This window comes from Mesitornis unicolor, unplaced genomic scaffold, assembly GCF_000695765.1.
Source record: "Mesitornis unicolor isolate BGI_N332 unplaced genomic scaffold, ASM69576v1 scaffold17557, whole genome shotgun sequence".
NCBI classification, from domain to species: Eukaryota; Metazoa; Chordata; class Aves; order Mesitornithiformes; family Mesitornithidae; genus Mesitornis; species Mesitornis unicolor.
Genome location: NW_010194497.1, coordinates 11,197 through 23,237, shown reverse-complemented (window position 1 = coordinate 23,237; position 12,041 = coordinate 11,197). Strand labels below are relative to the sequence as shown.

Genomic DNA, 12,041 nt, shown 5'->3' with positions numbered 1-12,041 from the left:
GCAGCTAAGAAGAAGCTTCAGTCTGTAAGTACAACTTTCAGTGTGCTGTGAGACACATCTTTGCCTGGACGTGGCAAACTCTGCACTACATGAAGCGAGTCTTCACTGTTCAGTGAAGCCCAGATCTACAGTGGTGTCTGGATACCTAATTCCCACAATAGGTCTGCTTAACCCCAAATAAACAAGGTCTTTTTGTGATCAGATAGAAGAGGAAAAAAAAATCCATTATCCAGTAAAGGAAAAGGGTAGAACAGTGATGTTGTCTCTGTATGTAGGTATTGGGTGGCTGTACAAGTCTGTGTAATGGTTTACTTCACTATGCAGGCTGAGAAACAAGCAGTTATTTAGGCTGAAAAGCAGCCAAGTAAGAGCAGAGTTGTACTCTCATATTTTCTATGTTATGGAGGTCATGTTAGGCTTCATTTATTTTCAAGCTGTAATTACTCTCTTCTACCCTTAGCTAAGCAACCACTTGTTTGAAGAACTTGCCATGGATGTGTATGATGAAGTGGACAGGAGGGAAACAGATGCAGGTGAATGAGGCTTTCTGGAATGTGTATAAAATAGATGTGAATTGTTATATTGCATACAAGATGCTTGTGCAAGCATATGTTCTGTTTGAAGTACTTTTGTATTCAGTAATTACCGATAATGGTAGTTCCTTTGTCTTGCATTGTCTGAAGGTGATGTTAATGGAAAAAATCTTGTGTTTTTTACAAAGTAGAGAGCCCTCTGGGGAAAAAAGCCTTCCTTTGAATTGGTTGTGTTTGTGTTTGAAATTGCAGTCTTTTATTCTTTGACAAGAAACACTGTCAAATGGTACAGGAAGGTTAATCTTTCCTTTTTTTTTTCTTTTTTCCTCTTCCTTGAGCAGTTTGGCTTGCTACTCAGAATCATAGTATGCTTGTGACAGAGACCACAGTGGTCCCTTTTCTTCCCGTAAATCCTGAGTATTCCTCAACCAGGAATCAGGTATGCAATCTTCTTAATACCATAAAACTATTTATTTAATGGGTTGGGTATTCTAAGTAATATTGCTGTACCATACCTCATCACTGTAGAAGGTTACTACTTGTAAAGAGGTTAAAACAGTTTCACATTTTCTGTGCCCTCGAGGGTGCAGTCAGATAATTTAAATCACACTTTTTGCAATAAATGTAATTGAACAATCTACTCTCTGTCAGTGCTACAGTCTTAGTTTTACCTGGCAATTCTGCTGTTCATCTAATACACAATGTTGGTTGTTTTTTTTTTTCCCCTCTCTGCATTATTCTGTAATTTAGGGAAGACAGAAACTGGCTCGATTTAATGCCCATGAATTTGCTACATTAGTTATAGATATTTTAAGTGATGCCAAACGGAGACAACAGGGGAATCCTCTCACTGGTTCAAAAGGTGAGTATGCTTTTTGTTGTTGGCTGTTCTATATGCAGTTCTTCAGTAGCTTATTTGATACCATAGTGTCATTCAGAAGTACTATATGAATAAAGAAAGAGACTTATACTGTTCTTATAAATAAGAACTAAGTAGTGTGGATGGCAAGCTGTTGAGAATGTGCATTAGGCCATCAAAACAATGCCCAAGTACAGGAGATCTGTCTGTTAAGGTTAGTATTTGTTATGCAATTAAATCAAGTGGCATACTGGCAATTCAGGAACATCTTTTTATGAACCAGACAGAGCCATAGTTCTAGCCATGATGGTCTGAAACCACATCTGAACACTAATTCTCCCTCTGGAGAGAAAATAATAAAAAAAAAAATCTCTAACTTTTAATTTTGCCTGTACGATTCATTTGAATTTTGACATCTTTTTCCAGTGTAGTCTGTTTTGGTTTTTTTCCCTCATGTGAATTTTTATTAAACTGCTAAAGCATGGTTCTCACCACTTGTCTGAAGACTTAAAAGAAAAGACAAAACCATAAAACTTTGACCTTTTGGACAGTAATAATCCGTACCTATTAAGTGGATCTAAATTATTTTCTTTTTAACTGGGCAACTCAAATGAGAATTTATTATGACGTTTTGTGTTGTGCCTCTGATTGAAGATCTCTTCTGATTTCACTTTTTAAAAATCTTTACTTTAAAGTGTGCGTTTCCATTTCTTCTCCAAACTCACTCCTGTGTTTTTAAATGGTGTATGTGTATCTACAGAAAATGTGGAACTGATACTCAAATCAATCAGCAATCAACATAGCAGTGAAAGTCAGGATAATGACCAGCCTGATTATGACAGCGTTGCTTCAGATGAAGATACGGATCTGGAAACAAATGCTAAATCAAACAGACAGAAGGTGGGTTTGAAATATTTATACATGCTCCAAATTTTGCTAACAAAGGTAATCTGTAGTGAATCTTTCTTTCCCCTTGTGAGGGGATTTAAAATGCGTACGTTATCAGGAAATTAATACTGTAATTTTCAAATTGATTTCAGAATCGTGCCTCAGTCTCTGAACTTTAACAAAATTAAGTGTTGTGACTTAAGGAATTTTTATTGTAAATAAAATGCTCCTCTAGAAAATTAATGTGCACCACTGTGTGTGTCTGGAGTTAAGGTGTAGATCTAATTGCATAGATGAAATAATTGGATCTACCAAAACACTCTTACTCAGCAGTTCCATGGTATTTCATAAACATCTAGTGCTTCCTACTGAAGAAATATTTGCAGCAGACCAGCAGTGACTGAGTGTTTCTGAAGTAATGCAGCATTATAAAAGAGGGGCAGTAAACCTAGTAGTTCTAGTTTAATCTTCCCTGGTAACAGAGATATTTAGTAATTGATCTTTTATGACTTTCCATTTCTTTATTGCATGTTTAAAAAATAAATTAGTTTGTAAGAGTATTGTGTCACGGCACTGCAAAAGGGTTTTGTACATAGAGGAGCTAAGAGTTGATTGATTTAAAATTTATTTTATATTGGACTAAAATTATTTTAATGGATGGATCTTACTAACTCGAACTTAACTTGAACCATGATTCCCTTAAACTAAGCACATGAAAAGCTGTCGAAATCTCATTATCTTACTTTCTTTCAGTAGTGTGTTTTTTCAGTGGTGTAACTGTTGTTCTCTTTCTGTCCATAGAGCCTGGATTCAGACTTGTCAGATGGACCAGTGACAGCCCAAGAATATATGCAAGTTAAAAATGCATTGGTGGCTTCCGAGGTAAAGATTCAGCAGCTGATGAAAGTGAACATCAACTTGAGTGATGAGCTGAGAATCATGCAGAAAAAGGTAATGGGCACAATCGTGTAACCACTTCATTTCTTGATGTGTCTCAAGTTGACCAGAATAAAACTGCTGAAACTGAAGGTGCAATTACCCAATATTAGGATAGTAGGAAAACTTATTTTCAAATGGACCTGTTGAGCTCTTCGTGTCTAAGGCCAAGCTAATTCAGCAGATTTGAGTATCTTTAAGTGTCATCCCTCTGTTACAGTTGTGTTCAGCCTTTCAGATCCATTGCAGTGGTGAATACTGAGAGGAGCTTAAGAGATCTCAGGGGGTTTCCTTGGTCTTTTAACAACTTGGGCTAGTTAAGCATTTCTCTTCATCAATTGAATTAGCTTTTCACTTGTGTTAAGTTTCTTTAAACAGATATTTAGGGTAAAAAAAATCTTTAGGGCCTGTGAATTAGTAAGTATTTATGTGGTGTAGCAGCAGAAAGATCATTGCTGTGCTGCAGTTGAACTCATTTTGAAAGATGGCATCACCAGGGCTCACCTTGAAGATGAGTTGCATTGATTTTATGTCCTGATGCTGTATGTATGATGTGTAGCGTATATATGATATAGAGTGGCTCTGGATTGATGAAGGATTGATGCAGCTGTGCACCATTGCAGGTGCAGGCTGGGAGGGAGGTGTAAGAGCTGGCTTAGCTCGGAGCTACTGGGAACTTCAGTCCAACATGGGAATTTTCTGCTGGGTTGCAAAACACCAATATATTTGTACAACCAGCAATTCTTATGACATTTATGTCATTCAAGAAGCTCTTTTTTTATCTTTGTTTTCTAAGCAAGGGCTTAGAAGGTCACAACTAAAAAAAATAATCTAGTCCACTTTATGTATCATCCTGCTACCTAACTGTGTATCTTTTGCGTGGCAATTACTAAGCAAAAGAGGCTAATTAAAGAGGGGCACTTGATGACCGCTACTCTAGAGTACATTCTTCCTAAATAAAAATGAAAATAGCTCAGTTAGTTTAATGGGTGTTCTAATGGAAAAAGTTAGTTTTTATGCCTGCATGGGTTTTTTTGGTGCTTATAGGTGGTTAAGAGCTTCGTCTGAGTTTACATTAGCTGTTGGCTAAAACTGAACCAAAAGAGCGTTTATAAAATATGGAAGGATTTTGGAAGGAGGACACTATAAAGTTGACCTATTTAATTGCCTCCAGTGTCAAACTTCAGAAGGGTACCCTGGCTTCTGGCTGATCCTCAGATCTTAAGACTTGATGCATCTTTCTACAGAGTACACCAAGTGAGGAGAAAAAGCATAAATTATCTTGATAGAAGCCTGCATGTTTGATTTAAGGTTCTGGGAAGTGCTCTAGGCAAAATAGGAATGGTCTCGAAGTTTCGTATGATGCAAAGTAAATGCAAGTGGTAAATACACAATTTCCTGTTTAAAGGGCATTCAACTGTTAAAATATTCTACTCAATCATTATTAGAGAATTGCTGGTAGTGACTTTCTTTACATCTTTTCTTTATGATGTGTTAATATAGCAAACTTACTCTGAGTAACTCCACCAAAAAAATTAAAGTTGTTGCATTTTTACTATCCACCAAATACATAGTATAAGAAGCTTTAAAATTATTTCTTGTTGGCTTCTTAGAAAGCAGTAGCTGATACTGAATTTTCATAAACTAAGCTCTCTTCTTGCTTTGCAGAGCAAGCTCTGGTTTCCTTTGCGCTGCCTCTGGTGTCTGTGCTGTAGTTTTGGCATTTTCAGATTTCATGAGCCTTACGTTAAAGTCCTCTTTAAGTTCTTGTACTGACTGCTGAAATGGACCACTTTGCTTGAAAAAAGATTTTGTTGGCAGTCCATCCCCCCACAGCCTCATTATATTACACGATTCATGTGCCAGTACAGCCAGGCTGGAAGAAATGGATTGTGTGTTTTAACTGTGACAGCCAATTTTACAATGTAATTTAGCAAAAAGTGTTGGAAATCAGCACATAAATATTTCCATATCTGAAGCATAAATGTTTCTGTGCTTATACTAAGCAAGTCAAGTAGATTTTGAAAAAGAAATCAGCTTCTAGTGGCTGGATTTGCTAGTAAAGCTGACAAGCGTGTATTGTAGAGTCAGTTTGCTTTTGACGCTTGCTATTAGAAAAACAAAGTCCCACTGCTAAACATTTCTTTCAGCTTCAAACGCTACAGAGTGAGAATACCAACCTCAGAAGACAGGCCACAACCAATATCTATCAGGTCCAAAGTGGTTCTGAATACACAGACCCAACCAACAATTCTTCTTTAAAGCGCCGACCGTCTGCGCGGGGTAGCAGACCCATGTCCATGTATGAGACTGGATCAGGTCAGAAACCCTACCTCCCCATGGGAGAGGTCACGTACCCAGAAGAAAGCATAACGAGACTGCAGCCTTTCCCTCCACACGTAAGTACAACTGCTCACGCTTCTGCATTTCTTCTCACGTTCGGCTTTTCTCTCTGTTCCAGCTGTGCTCGTTCACCAGAGCTGTGCAACCCTGTGTTGCAGAGTAAATTTGAACTGTAAGAACTGTTAATGTTTGCTGTATTAACATGTCTGCAGGAGCTCGGTGTTTTGAAAAATAAGAGCTAGAACAATTCTGGAATATGTAAACTGGAGCTTTTAGCTTCTGCTCAGCTGTTTTGGTATTTGGCATATATGTATTGTGGTTAAAACAATGTGTGGCTGCTTGAAAACAAAGAGAGGATAAATAAATAGTATTCCAAGAAGGTAGGTAAAGTTCCTGGATTTCTTTGAGATATACAGACGTGTGCCAATTTGTGGAATTTCAGAACCACCTTCCAAAAGTAAAGTAAAATTGAAGCTAACTGTTTCATTAAGCCACCAGTTTGTTATTTCAAGTTTGGAACTGGAGGCTGAAGGTGGTTCAGATCTGTCAGCTGAACAAATTCTTCAGGTTTAGTATTTTCCTGTCTGATGTGCTGTAGTGGAGAGGGAGTTCTGTGTCGGCCATGAGGATTGTGCACTGACGTGTCCACGCTTTAGATACGCGACCCAACACACAAGTGCTTATTAATTTTACTTTTTGCATCTTTTTCAGTTGCCCTGTGGGCAGAAATGTAAACCAGTATTTTTTTAGGCACATACTGAACATTTTTCAGTATGTTCCATGTATGTTTCCCTGCGTGTTCCAAAGCAGATCGTTGAGTGCACTGGGGCATCAGTAGAGAAATTTGTATGATGGGTTTTCCCCCCTTTCAATTAAATAAATGAGAACTTCAAACTATGAAATCTGGATCGTTTTAAACTATATTGGCGTGTTGATACAAAGGCAGTTCTGGCAGCAGAAATGTCAGAATTCTTTTGTTTGCTGCAGCGTTTGCAAAATATTACAGTACTTTGTATAGGTCCTTTGGTCGTTTGGTGTGAAATTTGGATAGAAGTAGTGGTTCTGAAGCAATAACTTGTTATGTGGAGTTAATTAATGTGGTATTATGGTGAATGTATTTTATTCTCTGTGGAATTTAGCACCTCTGGGATATCAATATTAGAATTAACACAAAGTCAATCGCATTTTGAAAGAATAAAGTCCCACTCAGGCGTAGTCAAGTTCTCAAAATCTTTCTTGCTTTGTCATCTCCATCGTTTTAAGAGTGTTCCTTTGTTTCAGTTAAGAATTTATTTGTGTTTTGTTTTTTGGTTTTCCCGAGTGTTTTTCTCTTTCCCATTTTTAGATCGGGAGGAGTGCGTTTGTGACCTCCTCTTCATCTCTACCTTCCTTCCCCTCCACGCTTTGCTGGTCAAGGGATGAAAGCACACGAAGGGTTAAGTACCTTCCCACTTGATCTTTTACCTGGAGGAGGTGGCAATCTCCTTTGATTACGCCTCTGTCTTCTCCCCTTTGCTGAGAGCCTTCATGCTTGCATGGAGCAGTATTTCATCACTTTCTGTTTCTTTGCCACACGCTGTGGATACTTGCCTCTTTCTAACTTCACAACGGCTAAAATCTTTGGCATTTAACACCATGCACAGTCCCTCCAGATCATTTCTTCAACTGCGTAACACTGAAAACAACCAGAAGAGAAGTCGATTGCTGTTTGGACATTAATTTGGCAGGCACTCACTGATATTTCATAAGCCGATGTATAACTTTTCCTACTGACTAAAACGCACTGCATGAGGCGTACGAAGCGCGCTGGGTCCTGGCTTTAAAGCCTGCTTTCTTCGGGGGCTCTCAGCTTGCACCAATCCAAATTGGTACTGATTGACTGTTTATCTTACAGATGTTTATTACTTTGTTTGAAGTGAGTTCTTTAAGTGTCCAAACAGATACTCATATTGTCCTCTGATACATTTAGTATCAGCTACTCTGCTGCTCACCTTGATAGTTGAAAGACTGAGCATGGGAATTGTTTTTAGGAAGACTCCTTTCAAGTTGAGATTAAAGACACTGAGAGTGTGTAAAGGCAGCCTATAATGTTCCATCAGGATCTACGGAACTTTGTAGGGGTTTTGTTAGCTGCAGTACTGACTAGGAAAAAAGTTGCAGTGTTACCGAGAAACCATTAAATGCATTCTCTAAGCTCACATTGTTCTAAAGACACTGTTTTTGCTGTGGCCTCATCTGTGAGCTATTAGCTCTTTGAGGAAGCCTTGCCCAGCTTCTTAACCATTTTGTAAACACTGTTCTCTTTTTGTAGCAGGACACTTAAATCTGGTTTCACTCAAATTTGTTTGCTAGATGCAAGCATAAAAAGGACGCACTTAGCAAAGCAAACAGTTTGATAGACGAGTCTGTCCATGACAGCTTCTTTTTAGACTGTTTTACTTGGGATCCTTGAACTGGTGGCAAGTTACAGATTCCAAAGATGGGAAAAGCTCATGGTATTTGCAGCTCTAGAATAACATCCAGTTGGGGCTGTGAAGGGGTTGTAGTAACGGACTCTGAGCAGGCACAGCTTGTTGTGTCACACTGATGGATGCTGAAGGCGAACAGCCCATGGCTTGGGCACTGCCGATTGCCCTGCCCGAGCTACCAACCTGCCCTGCTGCGGAAAGGAGCCTCCGTCATCAGAATGAGTCCATTACATTTTGAGGTCTTGCTCTGACTAAACCTCTTAACTTCAAAGCAAATATTGATATGAGGCCCTTTGGGCTGTTTTTAGATGTTTCTGTCTCATTTCTTAGAGAATAATGAGTAGCATATACCCAGTTTTTTGTATCATGTGTTCAAGATTGAGGCTTTGCTTATTTCTGTGGTAAAACAAGACTTTCTGAGAGTAAACTTGAGAGAGGAGTTCATTTATTTCTTTGTAAGACTTAACTGAGTTTGAGTATCTTTAAAGAAGAGTTCTCTCTTTTTGCTCTGCTATTTCTGTGTGGTTAACATAATGAACTCTGTACAGTCTGTTTCTTGGACAAGCATTGCATAGTCTTCAGTGAAATTTTACTATATAGTACTAAATCTTTCAGAAAACCCCAAGTCTGTGGGTTTAGATGTTGAGTGGTCATGATCTGGCTTCTTCCTGCCAGGATAAAGAACCTGCTTCTTCAATTCTTGTGTCCCCATTTTATTTTGACTGTTCAGTGTTTGGACATACAGGTTGAGAAAATACTAGATTTGCAAGTAGGGCTGGATGATAAAACTTGCAAGGGAATATCCTGCTTGGTCAAATGCAAACCTGGATTTGACTGCAGCTGACAGCAGTACTGTGTAGTACTAGAAACCTGCAGAGGTTTTGTTTGTCTTTATTGTACACTGATTTTATACCATATCACTGATTCCATAATATCCTGTTCTTGTAATTCATTGTTGTCATTTGTATCTCTGACTATAGCATAGAGCTTTGCCTCTCATCATGTTGTTCACTATACATCTTGGAAAAGGGAAAGGTCAGACCCTACACAAATAGTTTCAAATCTTCAAAACATGTCACTTCTACAAGTGACATTGCGAGCCTTCCTGAGAGACGAGTGTTCAAAAAATGCTTGATTTTTCCTTCTGTGCAGAGTAACTTGAAAATGGATGGAAAGTGCTGATACTCCAGGTGCTTCAGAGTTAAGAATTATTGGGTTTGGCATTAGATGAATGCTTAACAAATGTGCTGGATCTTAACCAACGAAAACCAATTTCTAGTCACATTTTTGGTCTGCCCTCAAGGCAGAAGTGTTATTTCCTAAGTGTATAGATCAGGGATGCAAATTGGAGGTGTCCCCTGCAGTCTAACGCTTGAGATTCCCTCCTTTTAAGAGTTCCTGCAGAGCTCCAAGGCTGGTTCTTCAGTGGTGAATGGTGAAGGACCCTGTTACATGAGCCATCTTCAGTGGCCCTCTACTCTTGATGGTTGGGCTTCACACCCTCGTTTCATCCTATGCTCTGCTGTGGGCCACAGCTCTCATTTATTTGACCTCCTACCCCTATTTTGGCCTCAAGTCTGCAGTGGGCTCCAAGTCTCATCAGTTTGGTTTTGGATGTTTCCTTTGGTCTTCTACCTGCAGTTTGACCTCTGCTCTGCAATGGGCTCCCACCATCATTTCAGTCCCCTGTCTTTATTTTGGATTTCCCATTGCACCAGTCCTCTACCTTCATTTTGATCTCTCATCCTGTGGTGGGCTGCCCATGCCTAGGTCAGCCAATGCTCTGTGGTCAGACCCTATGCTTGATTCAACCTCTATCACAGGCCTCCCATGCTTGGTCCAGCTTCCTACTCTGCCATGGGCCTCCCATCGTGTGCTGGGCCTCGATTCGCATTTCAGCCTCACGTGCTGGGTTTGGTTTCAACTCGTGTTCAACCTCTCATGCCGTGTCTGGCCTCCAGGCTGCTGTGGGCCTCCTGCTCTTGGTCTGGCCTGTTTTTCCGTGGTGGTCCTGCCCTCTCTGTTTGGCGTCCACCTCTATGCCCACATGGCAGTTTTGGTGGCAGGGGAAGGACGCCGTGTTGTGACCATCTATCCTGCTCCAGAGCCTGGCTGGGTGCTGGGCCAGAGCCCTTTCTTTGGGTCTGGTGGGGCCGTGCTGTGCCAGCAGCACCTGGGGCCTCAGGTGGAAGCTGGCAGCAGGAGCCCAGCACAGGGCAGGGAGTCACGCCAGGCTCCAGGGTAGCGGCTGGTGCAGGGGCTGTTGTGCTAAAAAGCAAGACCACACATGTGGGACGTGGCACTGGCCTGGGGCTCTTCTTTCCTGCACAGATCTGAAATCAGTTTGTATTCATTGCAGGCCTCGAAGCTGGAGAAGCAGAGCAGCGTGTCTGAGAGCGACTACGATAACCCCACCACCGCTCTGGAGCTGGAGGAGACGGGGTAAGTGTGGTGACACAGAGCTGAGGGTGCAGTGACACAGCTGACAGCACAGCACGGTGCTGTTGGAGGACAGGGAGTTGTGTGAGCAGCCAGCTCTAACCTGCAGGATCGATCTCTGCTGTGCTCCTTTGCAGGTCAGGCAGGAAGGGCCGGCAGAGGAGCGTCATTTGGCAGGGGGAGGGATCCATCCCTGAAGACACCGACACAGCCCCCAGCTCCAGTTTGCCCAGTACAGAAGATGTGATTCGGAAAACTGAGCAGATAACTAAGAACATTCAGGAGCTTCTGCGAGCGGCACAAGAGAACAAGCATGACAGGTAAGGCACGAGTGCTGGAAAAGCTCTGGAATTTGTGAGGAAATAAGGACAATTCTCCAGGTGCTCTCAGCACATCAGGTAGCACGCAGCTTCTGCTCCCTCAGGGACTTCTGGCCCAACTGAATGATAACTTTGCAGAATAGCTTTGAGTGAGTAAAAGTGATCCTGCCCTTGGCTGGTCATCAGGTGGTGCTCCTGTACTGCTTGCTTGGAAGATTGTAAATAGAGTTACGTCTTCCCAGGTATGGACACGTTTTGGGTCTGGAACAGCTTTGTTATCCAGAAGATCTGAACTTGCAGACTGGCAGGTCTTACATTCTGCCTCCTGTCCCAGGTTCTGTGCCCGTCCTTGCCTTTTGTAATTTGTGTTAGCCCTCGCTTCCTGCCTTGCTGTGAGAAGTGCACAACAATGGGGCCACTTTTGTTCTGTGTTTTTTCCTTCTGGTACTTTTCTATTTTTAGAAGGGACAGCACGGGCCTCTCCTTCTCACACTGGATGGCGAGTTAAGACGTGTTTGTGCTGAGCTCGTTGCCCTTGGCCGCAACCTTTTCCACTGTAATCCCTTGCTGCTTGTTTTCACAGATCATAACGAGAAGCAACAGCAAGGGAAGCTTTAGATGAGTTTTGGGTTTTATATATATCACAGTTTACAGTATTTGAATTGTTTTTAAAAAATCATTGATTTTTTAAACAACCTGTTAAGTTATGTTCTTTCTTGTTTTCTCTTATGTATCATATGTGGAGTGGGGTGTTGGCCAGTACTTAAATGAATTTAGTCTTGCAAAATGTTGAACTCTAAAGCTGCTGTTCTTTGTTTTCCTTGTCTTTGTCTCTGGCCTGAGAACTGCACAGCCAGGAGATGGAGTGGGCTTGTTCCACTGTTCCCCTCTTGCAGCAGGGGAACGTTTCCTTAACAAAATGAGATACTCAGGGATGTAATAATACGGCTTCCAGCTCATGCTGGGAACGTTGTAGATAAAACTGCATAGATAATCAGAATAATAAAATGGTGCAGGAATGTAATCTATTAATGAAACACCCTTTTTGTCTCACTTTCTTCTGTTCCTTTTTCCGTGCTCAACTGGCCGAGCAGACCGTTAGAGCGCGCGGGCACGCTCAAGCTCAGACACAGCCTGGGCTGCTTCGGCACGCTGGTCCCCTGGGCTGAGAGAGCTCCCCTGCAGCGTGGTCCTGCCTCCTGGTACTCTGGCCTCTGTCCCTGCCTCCCAGGCACAGTGTCCTTTCTCTTTCTCT

General features: G+C 41.4%; 1 protein-coding gene across 1 annotated transcript in view; it reads left to right on the top strand.

Annotated features, from left to right (window-relative positions):
• Window positions 1–3: 3 nt before the first annotated feature.
• LOC104543264 (ARF GTPase-activating protein GIT2-like) overlaps window positions 4–12,041 on the top strand; it is a gene marked incomplete at its 5' end in the record, with an annotated part of 16,703 nt that continues 4,665 nt past the window's right edge. Inside the window, 10 exons of the mRNA XM_010187833.1 lie at window positions 4–24; window positions 461–533; window positions 875–972; window positions 1,284–1,395; window positions 2,153–2,292; window positions 3,082–3,231; window positions 5,367–5,615; window positions 6,905–6,994; window positions 10,387–10,469; window positions 10,604–10,786. Coding sequence (XP_010186135.1) covers window positions 4–24; window positions 461–533; window positions 875–972; window positions 1,284–1,395; window positions 2,153–2,292; window positions 3,082–3,231; window positions 5,367–5,615; window positions 6,905–6,994; window positions 10,387–10,469; window positions 10,604–10,786 — 1,199 coding nt within the window. The remainder of the gene's footprint in view (window positions 25–460; window positions 534–874; window positions 973–1,283; window positions 1,396–2,152; window positions 2,293–3,081; window positions 3,232–5,366; window positions 5,616–6,904; window positions 6,995–10,386; window positions 10,470–10,603; window positions 10,787–12,041) is intronic.